The sequence below is a fragment of the Scophthalmus maximus genome, chromosome 3 (assembly GCF_022379125.1).
Source record: "Scophthalmus maximus strain ysfricsl-2021 chromosome 3, ASM2237912v1, whole genome shotgun sequence".
Lineage (NCBI taxonomy): Eukaryota > Metazoa > Chordata > Actinopteri > Pleuronectiformes > Scophthalmidae > Scophthalmus > Scophthalmus maximus.
In genome coordinates, this window is record NC_061517.1 from 2250877 (window position 1) to 2267966 (window position 17090).

The following is a 17090-nucleotide window of genomic DNA, read 5'->3' on the forward strand; positions in this document are numbered from 1 at the left end:
ACAAATATACAATATACAATAAACAATAGAGGTAAAAAACTGTATAAAAACAGTCTATATAGACTTATACATAGTGCAAGTGTTGCCTTGTGAAGGAAGGCTTAATGTGCAGTGGTTAGGTTTGACATAACAAAATAGGGAGTATATAAATATGCGTTTATGTATATATATATATATATATATATATATATATATTACATAAATACGTTACTATAATCAGACCACATTACATTTTTAAAAATGTGTAATCAAATTATAGTTGCATTGTCAAGGTGTCAAGCAGTACTTCGTTACATTTTGATGTCTTTAAAATATGGCAATTTTTAAAATCACCACTTTTCTTTAAATATAAAATATTACTCCTCTCAGGTTGCCAGTTTTCTTAACGTTTCATTTTTCTATGATTTATAGACAAGGATTTGAGTTTGTTTTGTAAATGCTGAATGTGCTAAACAAAATCGTATTTGCGTTGACGATGTTTTTGATGTTTAAAGAGTTTTTAAAGATTAATTTGTGGAATGTTGTGGTTGCGTCCACTTTTTTTTTTTTTTTTTAAATAATCCAAAAGTATTCAGATTAGACTTCATTATTTTTGCAATGCAATGGATTACGTTTCGGATTACGACGATTGCCATGTGCCTTGTGACCCGACCCAACGCTGGTGCTACTGTGGCCTGTGAGCGTGAACCTGACAGACGTCTCGTGGAGGTTGAACAGCCCTGCAGATCTGTGCAGAGACTCTTCGTCTCTCCTTGAAAACAAACATCCCTCCCTTGGTGTTTTCCCTCCCGTTAGTCGCGGCTTGTCGCTGCGTCTGGATGTTTTTTCTCCTCTGCAAACCGACTGACTTTTCCGCGAGCGATGGCCGAGATGTTGAAACGGCCCCTCGGCACCGACCCCAACTCCTTTCCCAGCGATTGTTTGCTTGGTTTGTTCTTTCTCATCGTAGATCTGTCATTCTGTGCCACATGACGCTGAACAATAGCCTGCTCCGAGCGTCAGCATCCACACTCTCTCCCTCGCTCCCGCTCTGTCCCTTTCACTTTGTGTCCCTGCTCTCCACTGCTCCTCGCTCTCCCACTCTTGCCCGTTCTCCCCGCGTGAGTTGTGTGACTCACAACACAACACTGGAGGCTCCAACGCTCCGAGCTCAACTCTCCACGGTCATAATGTTTCTGTTTATTTACCATCGTATATCTCGTGACTTTCAGAGTTTTAGTTTCCACCTGTCGTTTGTGTCTTGGCTTATTTCCTCGAGAAAAAAAAAAATCAAGGCTCCATTCTTTCTGATTAGGGATGCACGGTCTCCATGGTAACATCAGGCCCATTTTAAGTGCCATAACGAATGTTAAATCACCATCACCTCTCTGGCGCCGGTTGTGTAACACAAGCACAAACCCACAGGAATATTCCTCCCGTCTCTCTTTTTTCTCTTTCCCCTCTTCCATTCTCCCGCCCTCCCTTTCTCTCTGTCACACACACACTCTGCTTTTCTTTGCTCTCGTACTGTTTGTGTGCATACACACATTTTCACACACAGACACGAGCGTCAGAAACTGAGACAAACACTGACCCCTGGTGGGAAACCACCGTCAAGATCTGGAACGTGATGAGAAGCTTTATGCACCACGGTGTAAAGTATAAGTACATTTACTCAAGTACTCTACTTATTGTCAGTTTATACTTTTACTTCATTACACCTCAGAGGTAAATATCATACTTATATCATACAAACAGCTTTGCCACAAGTTGGGTTTAAAGCTACAGTGTGTAATATTTGGAAGAACTCATTCACAGAAGTTGAATATATTGTCCATAACTATGTGTTCATATATGTATGCTGAGGTGGACCCGACCTCCGTGTGAGTCTCCATGTTTCTACGTCGTGTTGAATACGGTTGTTGCACAAAACTGCAGAATACGTCGCGTTCGCGTTGCATTTTCAGACGCTGCCGGAAACGGAATCAGCGGTTCGCCGCCATAAAGTGTCCCCTGCCGGTCGCTCGTTTGGTTGCGGTTTTCAACTTTACCACCAGATGGCGCCAGAAAATTAAAAAATGACACACTGGGGCTTTCATGAGTCTAATTTTAAATATCCAACAAATGGTTTGTCACCATTGAAAAGCGGGAGTTCTTTATCCGTCTATAGATGTCAGCTGTTGGAGACATTTCTCAGCGTTTCATTTTTAATAACTGCGGCTCAAAGAGGAAAAGTTAGTCACTATATCACCAAAAGCATGAACGTTAAAGAACAGTGTCTTCTCGTCTTCTTCTTCCTCTTGTGTGTCCCAGGTCTTCACTCGCTACGGGAAGTGTTACACCTTCAACGCAGGCGGCGACGGACGCCCCCCCCTCGTCACCACCAAGGGAGGGATGGGTAACGGACTGGAGCTCATGCTGGACATCCAGCAGGACGAATACCTGCCGGTCTGGGGAGAGACGGGTGAGGGAACAACGTTGTTAGGTTGTTACACCTCGGTGAGAAAAAACGCTGGATTCAGCAGAGACAAGACTTCTGGTTTCACACTCTTGTCGTCCTGCAGACGACACGTCGTTCGAAGCCGGGGTCAAAGTTCAGATCCACAGTCAGAGCGAGCCGTCCTTCATTGACCAGCTCGGGTTCGGAGTGGCGCCCGGGTTCCAGACGTTTGTTTCCTGCCAAGAACAAAGGGTACAAAACCTTTTGCATCATGTGGTATTTGTTAAGGGATAACTGAGGTTTATTAATGTCCAACAATTGTTTTTTGAGCTGCAACTTATTATTATTTGTCAATAATAATAGTTCATTTGGTCAAAACAATGGTCCAAAGCCCCAGCGCATGTTTAATTTATGATCATTTATGACGATAAAATCTGTAAACCCTCACAAATGTTTGAACCTCGTTAATATCTCAGTTGGTTGTTAAAATAATTAATTCAGACTTTAACTACGATTTGATATCGGCAATAATCCCAACATTTGCTAACAAGACGATGTGAGTTTACTGGAGCTGAAACAAACTGACACAGAAATAATCAGCAATGATTTTCATAATCCATAGTTTGAGGTCAGAAATCAGAAAGAAAAAAAAGTATCTGCTTCAACTCAGTTGTGAGGATTTGTTTTTTCTCTGTTTTATATCAATTTAAAGAATTTGGATTGATGAATTAATTAAAGAAGAAATGATGATGACAGTAGGTCAGAGGTTTACATGACCTGAGAGTTTATTTAAAACCTGTTCGATTGTCTAACTAATGTTGTTGTTCATAACCGGATCTTCGCAATTAACTTAAGAAATCATGATTTTAATAGCAAAAATTGCCAAAAACCATTAAAATTGTAATAAAGCATCATTATCTTTTAAATTCACTTCTCTATTAAGCTGGAGATTAAATCTACTTTTTCTTTTTTTACTTTATTTGATTTTTTCTGTATTTTTCTTCTACAACTGACGGAATCGGACTCATTTACTGTTGTTTGTCATTTTCAGTTTTCAAACGATCAAAATGAATATCTTACTTTGATCTTATGTAACTTGCGTGACAGTAATTGTGTGCGACTACAGTGGACAAACGTTTCTCCTGTGGTGTGAGGAAGGTGATGTGACGATGTCACGGTGTTGTTGCAGCTGATTTATCTCCCCCCGCCCTGGGGAGACTGTAAGGTGACGCCCATGGACTCCGACTTCTTCGACAGCTACAGCATCACGGCGTGTCGCATCGACTGCGAAACGCGCTACCTGGTGGACAACTGCAACTGCCGCATGGTGCACATGCCCGGTAGGAAAACACACTCGACACATCACTGATGCTGCAGAAGAAGAGGACAAAAATCACTGCAGGACCTTGAACGAGAAGTGTGTGTGTGTGTGTGTGTGTGTGTTGCTTTGGCCGCAGGCGATGCACCGTACTGTACGCCAGAGCTGTACAAGGAGTGTGCTGACCCGGCTCTCGGTAAGAAGACCACTTTGTACACACACGCACACACACACACACACACACGTCCAAAGGTCACGCTGAGCTCTGGTTTGTCTTCCCCCCAGACTTCCTGGTGGAAAGAGACAACGACTTCTGCGTGTGCGAGACGCCGTGCAACATGACCAGATACAGCAAAGAGCTGTCGTTCGTCAAGATCCCCAGCAAGGCCTCCGCCAAGTACTTGGCCAAGAAATACAACAAATCTGAGCAGTATATTAAGTAGGTATAGGATAGTAGCATAAATGAACCATGTGTGCATGCATTATTTTTTCTGCATTCGGAAAATATCTAATATCTCAAAATATCTAATATCTTCCTCTAACGGAAAAAAAGAAAATCCTTGAACTCCATAAAAAAGTGTACATAGTTATTTATTATATAGAAATGTTTGAAAGAACATAAAGGAATTATAGCAAATGTATAACAGCAAGACATTAATAATAAATAAATAAACTAGTTAATTAGCAAGTGAATTATAAAGCAAATCTTAGATGGGGTAACACTAATGTAAGTCTCCCTATTAACGGTTTATTACACTATAATATCATAGGCGGGTATAAGGATATTTTAAGTGTTTATTAATGTACATTAATAACTCAGTTTTACTATACTGTCCTTCATTTCCTGTTTTTACAGAATCCTCCACCTTTGGGTGCCCACAGGAAGAGTTCTTGAAATAATTAAGAAACACTTATATCTGTGTACAGCTACAGTATATTATAGTTTATATATTAATTTAACAAAAAAAAAATATATATCTCTTCATGGGAGAAGTTAATGCTTGTTGAATGTACACTACGACTCATAAACATGATTAATATCTGTGCACAGCTTCATCATAGTGTGTTATAAACATTTATTACATGTTCATATACTGCGTGGTAACGTTAAATAGGCGAACTTGAAGTGACGTACTTTCAAAAACAGAATAACTGATGTTCCGAACCGCTGGTTTTGTCTCCGTAGGGAGAACATCCTGGTGCTGGACGTCTTCTTCGAGGCGCTCAACTACGAGACCATTGAGCAAAGGAAGGCCTACGAAGTGGCTGGACTTTTAGGTAGCATTTTATTGACTTCTATTAAATCACGTGGACAAGTTACTGCTCTGATTCATGGTAAATTATTCTAATATCTCATATTATTTCTTTTTTTTTGTTCCAGGCGATATCGGTGGTCAGATGGGACTTTTCATCGGGGCAAGTATTCTCACTATCCTGGAGCTGTTTGACTACTTTTATGAGGTGAGACTTGTTCAGGAACGTGTTTAGACTGAAGAATAATCCTGATGCATCTCAGTATTTACCCGGTATAAGTTGGTGTGAACTCTCCGTTCTCGCCTCAGGTGATAAAGTACAAGTTGTGCCGCTGCTCCGATAAGAAGCGCCACAACAACAACGGCGACCAGGGAACAGTCCTGAGCCTGGACGACGTCAAGTGTCACGTCAGTAACTTTCACTAGGCCTCCGCAGCACGCGGCGAGCAGCCGCTCCCTGGCCTCCGCGCGACCTCGTGAACTTTGTTCACCGCGGTGAAGCCGGAGCAGATTTCCGCGGCAGCGAAAGTGTCTGAACTGTGTCCGGTCGAAGGTTCATGATCAACGAGGTGAAAAGAACAACCATGTGGCCGGAGTTAGGAGAGAGCGACGGAGGACAGACGCCAGTTGTCAACGTGTTGTGGTGAATTCAAAAAACGTTAGAATAAAAACTGCATGGTCTTGTATAAAAGGCTTTTAAAGACATAGCAACAGATTCAGTGAATGGGGGCATGAACTAGACAAAGGGCCATTTGTGTTCAGTTAAACAGCGTTCGATGTGCAGTACCAGCTGTGCAGTGGTGTTTCTGTCATTTTGAATGGAGATTTTTGTAAAAAATATTTCGTGAAACAGATTTGGTTTCACTCATAAATATGACATTTGCTTTGTTTAGAAATGTGCATGTCACCACTTTATCTTTTTTTTTACCCAATTACACTTTATTTTACAGGTTCATAAATTCCCCAAAACATTTCCTGGTAATAACCAAATGAAGGAGAAGTCAGATACGGAGGCATCAGTTGGTTAAATTATATGAGTAGTAGATAATTACTTTATTAGCTCTAAAACTAAACTAACTCAAATATCTGTTTCTCTCTGTTTCCTGTTATTTCTACCAAACTTCATGGTTCCTCCCAGTTCGCTTTCAATAACTTATCAGAAGACGGTTTGATCTTTATATTTTTCACTTTTACTTTACACCAAATTTCCATTTTTATATGCATGTCATTGGATTTCCTCGTTAAAACCTTGTGCATTTCGTCAGTCTACTGTACTACCTCATCTTGCACGGTGACGGCGCCACGTCTTGTGCTTCTCCTACAGTAATGTTGTGATGCCACAGTAAAGAAATAATGAAATGTATTAGTGTAACAGAACCACCAGTGGTAGAGTCGAGTCAGATTAGCAGCCATCAACATATTAAACATGCTAGCATTAGCTAGCATTAGCCTGCTACTGGTCAAGTCAGTATTTAGCCGATAGCACCAGCCAAGATCAGTGAATGTATTCAACTGAAGTTTGAATAGTTTGTCATTTCCGGACGTAGACTTCAGAGACATCAACACCACTCTCATGTCTGTCCGTTAGTATCGGGCTACAGCTAGCAGCAGCTAGCTTAGCTTAGCACAACGACGTAACGGGGAAAGCAGCTTGTACTCAAAACAAAAGCATACAAACAAAAATGTACTTTCAGTCTGTTGTTTTAAACACAAATTGTACAAGGAATGAATAAATGAGACATTACGTGTACATTTTTTACCAGATCTGTTCCCCTTTATTTCTTTATTGCTACGCTACATCGCTGCTAGCTGTAGCCTTATCTGACCAAATTGGGATAATCAATGTTCTCCTTTAATTCTCCCACATAAAGCGAATGAGCACATTTCCCAAAATGACACATTTTTATAAATTTGAGGAACATTTGCAGAGGGGCTAAAACAGATATTTTACCGTGACTAAAATTCAATGAACAAAAACCACATTAAGGAACAAATATATAAAAACACTTCTCCATTATACTGTACGATCTTCCTTCAAGGCTCCTGTCAGAGACAATCACTGTACAGTATCTCAGAAGAAATTAACAATATAAAGAATTACTGTATATGTCCTGGAAAGAGAAGGAACCAGACTTCAGGACATTCATCTAAGGGAATTTAAGGTGTGTTGACATGGCAAGATAACAATTAAAGAGAATAAATATGTTGAATGTGTTTTTCTAACGTGCATGTAGCGCTGCACAGTAGGCGTCTTATGGTTCAGCGATGAACCGATGAGGTCTGACTGTCTGTCATCATCTGTCTGTGAGTTTGGGTTTATATTGTGAGCATGTGTATATTTTTGTGTGAAATATTACTGGAAATCTGTGCCAAATTCAAAGGTTGGTAAAGTTCATTTTTAAATCCTACTGTCATGTCCAAAAACAATCTTAAACTATTAATTTGTGAGTGAATCTACTTGTTTTCATTGTGGCAAGTAGCTGTGCATTGTTCTTATCGAGCACATTCATACAATCAGCTGTGATTTAATGTATATTGCAATGACTATGGATAATAATCTGTCTCAATTCAGTTTCTTTGTACATTTTGTAAATTGTATATTTCAAGTATGCAGCTTTTTTGTGTGTGTGTTGCTACAGCCATTTACTATAACTACACCGTACGCATTTTTATTTGATATATGGTTATTTCAGTCTGGTGATGTACACATGAATAATGAACTGGAAGCAGTTGTAATATGAAAGATTAAATGCTAACTTTGCGCAGCTTTTATTCACTTGACAGTGTTGTGCCATTATTTGAACTTACTGTACGTTGTGGGAAAGGGACGCGACAGCAGTCGAAAGGACAGTTTCCTCATGGTTTGATGTCAAATGACATTAATCCAACAGAGGAGGAATTAGTTTCCTTTTACACTGTAAAACTTTATCATTCATTTCCACGTGTTTATCATCTGGCTGTGCGGGCAGCAGGGCTCCAATGATACTCTGTCAGTCGGTCCTCAACTTTGGTCCAGACGGACATTTCTCAACTGTTGCATGAGTAGAAATGAAATCTTGTTCAGACATTGTTTCCTATCCATCCCATGCTACTGACTTTTGTGAGCGACCTCTGACCTAGTGTCAGTGCGTGAAGAAGGGGTCATCCAAAGGGGAACCACTTGTAGCTCATTTAAACACGACTTATGATGCCGTGTTTGTGGTGGACATTATCCTGCAAAATAAGGGGAACAGAAAACCAGGCTGCTGAATCTGAAGTTTAGTTCCTTCCGTCGTCCCCTCTTCTGTTTGCCGTCCAACTCTTGCGCAACGAGATCCGCTTTTGTTTCAGCTCTTCAGACCGAATCATTTCTCCCAGAGTGACCTTTCTGTGGCTGCTCTCCTGACTTCCAATGTGTCGGCTGCAATTTTTGCACAGTGAAACACAACCGATCTCTGTGGAGGAAGCAGAGCATTATACACATTTAATAGAAATGTTTGTATGCGGCACTTATCAGACAAATTCATAATGCCTTGGATCCCTTATTCAAGTTACAACACGGGACAATAAAACTCCAGCACAAGTTCAATTCCTGCATTTAAAGTTTTATAGTACAAATGTATTATCAGCAAAATGTGGAGTAACATATTACGAATATTATAGCTGCTTGAGATGGAACTTTTAATTACTGATTTTCATATTTCATGCCACAATCTCCAGTTTATCTGTGTGATATTCTGACAGGTGTTTCAAATATTTATCTTAGTTCCAACCTTCACAAAGGTTTGATTGATTACTGGCCTGTTGTATAAGACTCCAACTATGATAATCTGATCACCAATAATATATTAAATTGCAGTCTGGCTGTCGGACCACAGAAAGACCTTTATTAAAAGTAAATGAACGCGATCTTTGCTATTGATTCCAGGAGTGGCTGCCCTCATTCTGTTAGATTTCAGTGATTTGACGGTGAACTGATCATGTCATTTTAATCAAAGGTCTCGGTAAATTCATCTGTCTGGTCCGTCGCCGTGTTCACATGCTGGTCTGGTTCAGTTGATACTTCTCTTTGGTATCACAGTCTTTGAATATTGACGGTGTTCCTCAGGGAAGTATTCTAGGTCCTGTTCTATTTTTTCTGGACAAAATTATTAGTCATCATAGCGTGATCTGTAAAAAAAAAAATTGTAGACTTTATTTGGCTCTGACATTTGGTGGAGTAGAACAACAAGAGCATTATAACTAAATACACAAGTAAAGTAAAACTTCGTCCAAATTGTTATTTGAATAAATATTATTTTTCCATTTTGTTGACCTTTATGCTTTTTCAAGTGGAATATTTTTTTGTAATCTTAGAGACTAACATATGCTGGTAACGAACAAAAACTGGAGTATTATTGATTATTATTAACTGGTCCCAACTTCCTTCAACAACTCACTCATGTGGGCCCCAACATGGACGTGTTGGGCTCAGGCGCAGCAAATAACTAATACTGCAAACGATAAAGAGAAAGAACCACAACTACAAAGAGAGACAGAAGTTCAGCGCTTCTCTGTCAGAGGGTCACGGGTTGTTTTATTCCATGAAGCTGTTTAATTGACATTTCATGTTTAACACTGGTTTACATGTAATTTGTTTAGTGTGTGTGCGCGTGTGTGTGTGATTGCACAGAGACAGGAGAACATGGTTTTAACATGTATTTAACACTGGTTTACATGTAATTTGTTGTGTGTGTGTGTGTGTGTATGTGTGTGTGTGTGTGTGTGTGTGTGCACACAGAGACAGGAGAACAGGGTTTTAACATGTATTTAACACTGGTTTACATGTAATTTGTTGTGTGTGTGTGTGTGTGTATGTGTGTGTGTGTGTGTGTGCACACAGAGACAGGAGAACAGGGTTTTAACATGTATTTTAACACTGGTTTACATATAATTTGTTGTGTGTGTGTGTAATGTGATCTAATCTAATCTAATCTAATCGAAACGAGATGAATACATGTCGTCTGTATGTGTCCCATCTCTTTGACGTCACTGACCTCTGCCCCAGTTCCTTCGAGCCCTCGGACCCCGCGCACAGCACCGGCCGGCGGGGGGGGCGGGGTCAGTGTCTCCCCTCCGACGGACCAATAAAATGCGGCCGCTCTTCGCCCTGCGCCTCCTTCTCGTTACCCGGCGCATCAGCAGCGGCTCCCGCAGCAGGTTCACTCTCCGCCGACCGTCGCCTCGCCTCGTCACGATGGCGGCTCCGAAGAAAGTCTGCATCATCGGCTCCGGGAACTGGTAAACGTGCCGACGAGGGAGAGAGCGCGCGGGGTTTTAAACATGGCGTCACGACGATCCGCCCGGCGCTAGCTGGACTTAGCATCGCCGGGGCAACGGTTAGCTAACGTCAGCTAGCCGCCGCGTCTCCCCCCCATGTTAACGGACGGGGGGACTTTGAGTCGTTAGCCGCGAGCTAACGTCCGTCGTGTCGTTAGCCCGAATTAGCCTCCGTTTGAATTTCATGTTTAAAAAAAAAATGAATAAAAGAAGTAGCGGGGATCAACTGGTCACGTGTCGAGTCACGACCAACGGGATCTGACGGAATGTGATGATCGATACCGTCGAGAGCAAATCAGTGCAGGATCGATCGATCATCTGTGATCGATTAACATTCATGAAACAAGCTGCTGCTGCTCCGAGTGAAACCTGATCCCCGATCCATCAACTGTGTTTTTAAAAGTTTAAACCTCGTCTCTCATAATCAATAAATTGAATAAATCTACATTCTGCACATAGAGTTTATTATGGTTTTCAGGATTGTTGGGAATAAATCCATTTTTTTATATATAGTTATTGGTTTTTAGGCCGAATTCATGTTATGAAAAATTGTTTTGTTGAAAATGGATGTGAAATTGATGTTTATTTACATTACATGCATTAAACAGACGCTTTTGTCCAAAGCGACTTACAAGAAGTGCATTCAACCATGAAGACATTACTCAAAGTGCAAGTATTAATAAAATCATAAACATTCATCAAATAGGCAAAAAAACACTTCAAGTGCTATTTGTTATTAAGTGCATTTTTAAAAATTTTGTTTTGTTTAATATAATAAATTCAGGGGGTAAGGTGCAGTCTGAACAGGTGAGTGTTCAGTCTGTTCTACTGTCTCTGAATAACACTGATGTTCGATAAATCAACCTGAAACCACTAATACGAGTTCATAATGGAGTTTTGTTTGGTGTTAATTCTACTGTCCCATCGAATGAACGAAGGGCCCAATTTAGTTCATGGTCAATTTTTCAATAGGTGGACGACTTTATTATTGTTATTGTCAAAAAAAGGTCAGCAAATAATTTTTTTTATGACAATGCAAAATTGCCAAAACAATACCGAGTTGAAAACAAAAGTAGGGCTGCAACTAACAATTCTCCTCATGATCGATTCATCTGTCGATTATTTTCTCGATTAATCGATCAGTTGTTTGGTTCATAAAATGGTGGGAAATGTTGCTCAAGATGGTGTTTTGTTTTGTCCACACACCAAAGATATTCAGTTTACTTTCACAGACGAGCAAAGAAACCAGAGAATATTCACATTTAGGAAGCTGAAATCAGAGAATTTTGACTTTTTTTCTTTCATTAAAGCTACTTGAACCGATTATCAAAATAGTTGCCGATTCATTTAGTAGTCGATTAACTGTTGCAGCTCTAAACAAAAGGCAAAAAACTTAACAGCAGCGAAACAGTTAAAAACTGCAGTATAGAGTAGACTTGTTGGAATATATATTTTTAATATACATTTTTAAATACAGAACAAGTAGTGTAATAGTCTTAAGTATGATTAGATTTAGTTCAGTGACCACAGGCCTGGCGGAAGAAGATGAGCCTGATTGGTCGTCAGGAATGACTTCCTGTTCCGCCCCCCGACACGGCGAGGATGAACGAGTCTGTGGCCGGATATGAACTTTAGCTCATATGAAGAGTTGTGCTGAAGAATTAACAGGTCAAATATGATCAGACACACTGAAGAGTCACCAGTAGTAATGAGCTGGTGATTGATCACAGCGACCGTCACGACGTGGTAATAACTCAGAGATCATAACTCAGTCACTGGACGCTGGATCCTTTCAAACACTCGGGCTCGTCACAAGTGGAGCTTCTTTGCGGCCACGCTGACATGTTTTCTCGTGTCATCTTCACAGATTTGAAACATACAGTGTGGTGAATATAACATTTTTGAATATAAAGTGAATACTAACCCTCTTAACTCTGAACAACACAGGGGCTCTGCCATCGCCAAGATTGTGGGCAGCAACGCGGCTCAGAATTGCAAATTCGACGACACCGTCAAGATGTGGGTGTTCGAAGAGACTGTGGACGGACGGAAGCTGACGGAGATAATCAACACCGACCACGAAAACGTCAAGTACCTGCCTGGACACACGCTTCCCTCCAACGTGGTGAGAAACAGTCTCCCACCATTGAAGTATATGAATGTGCTGTAGTCCCAAAATTAACAGGCTGCACCCGGAATGAATCCGTCACATCTCTTACCTCCTCGTCGTCCTCCCCTCTTCCCCCTCGTCAGCTGGCCGTCCCGGACCTGGTGGAGGCGTCCACCGACGCCGACATCCTGGTGTTTGTGATCCCGCACCAGTTCATCGGGAAAGTGTGCGACACCATGAAGGGGAAGATCAAGAGCGACGCGCTGGGGATCTCCCTCATCAAGGTTTGACTTCATTCTCGACGGAGTATCGGGGCCACATTGAACTACGAGAGACTACGAGAACAAAGTCGTATTTTACGAGACCAAAGTCGAAATATTTTGAGAATTAAGTCGTAATTTTATAAGAATAAAGTCGTAATATTATGAAAATAAAGTCATAATTTTATGAGAATAGTCGAAATATTTTGAGAACAAAGATATAATTTTTTACGAGAAAGAAGTAGAAATGTTATGAGATTAAAATAGTAATATGACAATAAAGTCGTAATTTTACAAGAATAAAGTTGTAATATGACGATAAAGTCGTAATCTTACAAGAATAAAGTCCTAATATTATGACAATAAAGTCATAATTTTACGAGAAGAAAGTCTTAATTTTACAAGAATAAATCCCTAATATTATGGGATCAAAGTCGTAAATTTTGTCTGTTATTCTAGTGAAGAAATGTCAGAAGATCATTCCTGTGCGTTAAAATGAGGAACCTGGAGAAACTTTGTCAAGCTGAACTTCAGTCTCTGGGTCAACGAGCAAAAGTGATTATGTTGAACAGTGATAACGTGACATTAACTATGGTCAGTGTGACACCGGAGAAAACTGTTGCCAGGTCTCGCCTGTTTCCTGGGTTGCTGTTTATTTCTGTAATATAATATTAAACAAAACGTAAATTTTTCTAGTAGAATCACGATTTTATCCTAATAAAATTACGACTCCCTAAAACTGTGCCCGCGGTGCATCGTGGTCTCTGACCCACATCACCGGCTCGGTGTGGCCTTGATGTAACTACACTTCTGTCTCTCGTGTGTTCCGCTCCACCAGGGCGTAGACGAGGGGCCCGACGGACTCAAACTCATCTCCGACGTGATCCAGGAGAAGCTCGGCATCACCATGAGCGTGCTGATGGGGGCCAACATCGCCAACGAGGTTGCCGATGAGAAGTTTTGCGAGACCACCATTGGTTAGTCTGATTTATTTTATTGTTTTATATTTATAGATATAGATTATATTTTATATATTATTTTTTTTTACATGTTCGGAAACTGAAATTATTCGGCCGAATGAATACAAATATTTTGTTTTACCAATCTATTTATTTTTGAGTTATATTGTGCTTCATTGGTATAAAGTCTGCTGGAATGTTAAAAAAAAAAGGCTCAGTGTTTAATAAATATTTAGAAATTGTAGTTTTGTAATTGACAAAAAAGTAAAAAGCACATTTAAGCTATTTAATTTATGCAATTGTGGAAAAAATGGCAAATAAAAACTGAAAAACCGCGTTCGGTATTTGGCCAACAATTTCCATTTTGGCGCATCCCTCATTTTTTCAATTTCTTGTCCTGACATATCTTTGATCCCTTAGCATAGGGTTGTTGTTGTTATGAATGAAAATGATTATTGTTTAATTAGGACAAAGTTACACTTTGATAAAAAATGTTAAAGTTACGATCTGGAAAACAGGAAGCATCTTTGTCTCCGGCTTCGTGCGTCGTAGTCCAACTTTTTTTTCTCTTGGCGACGCTGAACGACGGCGACTTTGTTCTGCTTCCAGGATGTAAGAACAAAAACCACGGCGCTCTCCTGAAGGAGCTCATGCAGACCAACAACTTCAGAGTCACGGTGGTGGAGGAGTGCGACGTGGTGGAAATCTGCGGAGCCCTGAAGGTGAGTTTCAGTGCGAACACTCTTCTGTCAATTATGTCATGAAATCCTCAAATCTATTTCTCGGAAAATGGACAAAAGGCAACAAAGTTCAACGACCCAGCAAACTGTTCTATGTCGAAACCAAGACGTCGTCAGGGGTTGAAATATAAATACAAAATGAAAATGAATTAATTACTTATTCTTAACGTCACCTAGTGGATTAATCGATAAACTGATCAACAGAAAAATAATCGGAAATTATTTAAATCATTCATTCTTTTTCTTTGTAATGGAATGCCATTGTAATGGAATGGCAATGTGATTTTTTCATTTTATAGACTAAACAATAAGAAAGTATTCAGATTATTTATTAATCATTAGTTTCAGCTCTGTAGACGATAAACCACTAAATCCACCCATTTCTGAAATTGCTAAAAACACCAGAAAACTGTGAATCACAATATTCTGGTGCACGAGATGACATCATCAGATTACATCATCAAATCCAACACCCCCCATAAATTTGAATGTAACAGCAAATGTGATTTTTTTAAAAATGTAGTTATTGATTATTAAAAAATCATCTTCCGATCAACTAATTGACTAAAGATGTTCACCGATCTATTCATCGACTCCCACGTTCGCCTCGTGACTCTTCTCAGGACGTCGTTACGATCCTCCAGCTCGTCTTAATCCGACCTCTGAGTCTCTGCTCATGTTTTTCCTCGTCGTCGTCGTCCCTTCAGAACATCGTCGCGGTCGGCGCAGGCTTCTGCGACGGTCTGGGCTTCGGCGACAACACAAAGGCGGCGGTGATCCGACTGGGCCTGATGGAGATGATCGCCTTCGCCCGCATCTTCTGCACCGCCGGACACGTGTCCTCCGCGACCTTCCTGGAGAGCTGCGGCGTGGCCGACCTCATCACCACCTGCTACGGCGGCCGCAACCGCAAAGTCGCCGAGGCTTTTGTGAAGACCGGGAAGGTGAGGCCCGGGATTTTTACCTTTTCTAAGTAAAGGGAGTTGTGAGTGTGTGCGTGCGTGTGTGTGGACCATCTCTTGTGTTTTGTCTCCTGCTCAGACCATTGAGGAGCTGGAGAAGGAGATGCTGAACGGTCAGAAGCTGCAGGGACCAGCGACGGCAGCCGAGGTCTTTCTGATCCTCAAGCGCAAAAACCTCATCGACAAGTAAGTTGAGCAGCAACGAATCCTGTTCAAGCCAGATTTGGCACGTCACAAATGCAGAAAACCAATCGCTGTCGAATATGCAAAAGTGAGGCAAAGAAACGGGAAACTCCCAGTGCAGCAGAGGCAGCGAATTATGAGGACGGCGGGTGTGTCAGCAGACAGTTAGCGTTAGCATTAGCAGTTCGTGAAAGTTTTATGGATGAATCTCGTCGATGTTGCCTCTATCCATCTCGTTGATCTCATTCTTCCACCAGTCGACCTAGCACGAGCAGCTGTGGTGGGCGGGGCCTGTGTTATTTGCATATCTTGAATATTTTATTATATACTTTTAAACGTGACTGGGGTTTTTAAGTAAATTACATGTCAGAAGATGGCGGTATAGGTTACGTGTAAGCGAGCGTATAAACTTTATTAGGAAACACAGCTACTGACTCACGGCACCGATGGAAAATATTATTATCACTACTCAACAAGGCCTCGTCTTCCTCCAGGTTCCCGCTGTTCACTGCCGTGTATCAGATCTGCTACGAGAAGCATCCGGTCAAAGAGTTCATCGGCTGTCTGCAGAACCACCCGGAGCACATGTGAATCAAACCACCACACTGACCAAGTGCCTTCCAAACGGAGAGCGTCACTTCTCATCTGTGACCACGTCTCGAAGTCGATGATCCGTCGTCAATCCGCAGGGTCGCTCGACTCGACGTCTCCGACCAGAGATCGAATCCTAACATCTGCGCGTGCGGCTCAAGTTCGACCACTTTGTTCTTAACGTTCAGTTCTTCCTATCTTTTATTGTTAAGTGCATTCTTTCATTTCCTGACTCGTACTGAAACTTGAAGGATTGTTGTTCGGAGCTGTGTGATGGTCCCACCGCCGTTTGGTTTGTGTTTTCTTCGCCAGATGAAATCTGACTGCACGGTGTCTGCAGCCAAATCACAAATACAGAAATCCATACTTCACTGTCATAACTAAACAGAATCCAGTAGAACACACAATGTCGACTCTTTACGACCCATATTTGCACAACGTCTACGCGACATCGTGCATTCGGATCTTCGCCAGCCCGTAACTTGGGTCACGACGCCTCATCTCAAAATGTTATGTTGCCGTCCGGCGAGCGCCACGTCCATCACTACAAGTTATTTAAATCGTAGATGTGATGCCTCACTTTGTGTCTTAACATAATTCACGTATGTTTCTCGCCTTGTACTGTATTATTAACTGTCGGATCGCACAGCAGCTGTTTTTAATATAAAAAACACAAGTGCCTTCAGATGCACGGTTGCTAAATCTTTGCCATAATCTGGTTGTTGTTGTTTTTTTTGGGGTCAATCCAAAGACTTGACTATTTCACGTCAGTCCACTGTCGTTACTGTGAACCTGCCTGACCCGTGTTTCTCAGTTATGGTTAATAAGTGTAAGAAATGAAAATCATCATTTGAATAAATTACTTCTCTCATCTCATCATTGCTGCAGTCGTTTTTTCACTCTGGCATTAGAAACATTCTAACTTCAAAGAAGTAAATCAGTCATTTCATTGTGAAGTGTGCCCATACTTGAGGATATGTTTATCATTTATAATCCT

At 41.1% G+C, this 17090-nt stretch overlaps 2 protein-coding genes and 1 long non-coding RNA gene across 5 annotated transcripts in view; 2 read left to right on the forward strand and 1 right to left on the reverse strand.

The window, feature by feature from the left end:
• Positions 1 to 6752, forward strand: part of LOC118316425 (acid-sensing ion channel 1-like) — a 36580-nt gene extending 29828 nt beyond the window's left edge. Inside the window, exons 3-10 of one of the 2 annotated variants that reach the window (XM_035644231.2) lie at positions 2293 to 2443; positions 2544 to 2671; positions 3609 to 3759; positions 3877 to 3933; positions 4023 to 4176; positions 4924 to 5015; positions 5119 to 5198; positions 5300 to 6752. In XM_035644231.2, the coding sequence (XP_035500124.1) occupies positions 2293 to 2443; positions 2544 to 2671; positions 3609 to 3759; positions 3877 to 3933; positions 4023 to 4176; positions 4924 to 5015; positions 5119 to 5198; positions 5300 to 5416 (930 nt within the window). In that variant the 3' untranslated portion in view covers positions 5417 to 6752. The remainder of the gene's footprint in view (positions 1 to 2292; positions 2444 to 2543; positions 2672 to 3608; positions 3760 to 3876; positions 3934 to 4022; positions 4177 to 4923; positions 5016 to 5118; positions 5199 to 5299) is intronic. The other variant, XM_035644232.2, reaches the window with a different exon arrangement.
• Positions 3653 to 10144, reverse strand: LOC118316428. Of its 2 annotated transcripts, XR_004795199.1 has the most exons (3): positions 10006 to 10144; positions 7799 to 8424; positions 3653 to 3790 (listed from the first exon to the last, which is right to left on the reverse strand). It is a non-coding gene; the product is annotated as an uncharacterized LOC118316428 (long non-coding RNA). The 2 variants fall into 2 exon arrangements; XR_004795198.2 differs by lacking the exon at positions 3653 to 3790 and having other exon boundaries at positions 6674 to 8424.
• On the forward strand, positions 10076 to 16969 carry LOC118316426 (glycerol-3-phosphate dehydrogenase [NAD(+)], cytoplasmic). Its single transcript, XM_035644233.2, has 8 exons — positions 10076 to 10249; positions 12236 to 12413; positions 12542 to 12682; positions 13497 to 13635; positions 14227 to 14339; positions 15065 to 15301; positions 15399 to 15505; positions 15997 to 16969. Exons 1-8 carry the CDS (start codon positions 10101 to 10103, stop codon positions 16091 to 16093), a joined length of 1161 nt encoding a protein of 386 aa, XP_035500126.2. The 5' UTR covers positions 10076 to 10100; the 3' UTR covers positions 16094 to 16969.
• The last annotated feature ends 121 nt before the right edge of the window (positions 16970 to 17090 follow it).

Bases quoted from the DNA above. Each gene is read 5' to 3' on its own strand.
- LOC118316426 (XM_035644233.2), top strand. From the start codon at position 10,101: ATGCGGCCGCTCTTCGCCCTGCGCCTCCTTCTCGTTACCCGGCGCATC. The intron at 13,636-14,226 runs GTTAGTCTGATT...TTCTGCTTCCAG, and splicing joins GTTTTGCGAGACCACCATTG to GATGTAAGAACAAAAACCAC. The intron at 15,506-15,996 runs GTAAGTTGAGCA...GTCTTCCTCCAG, and splicing joins CGCAAAAACCTCATCGACAA to GTTCCCGCTGTTCACTGCCG.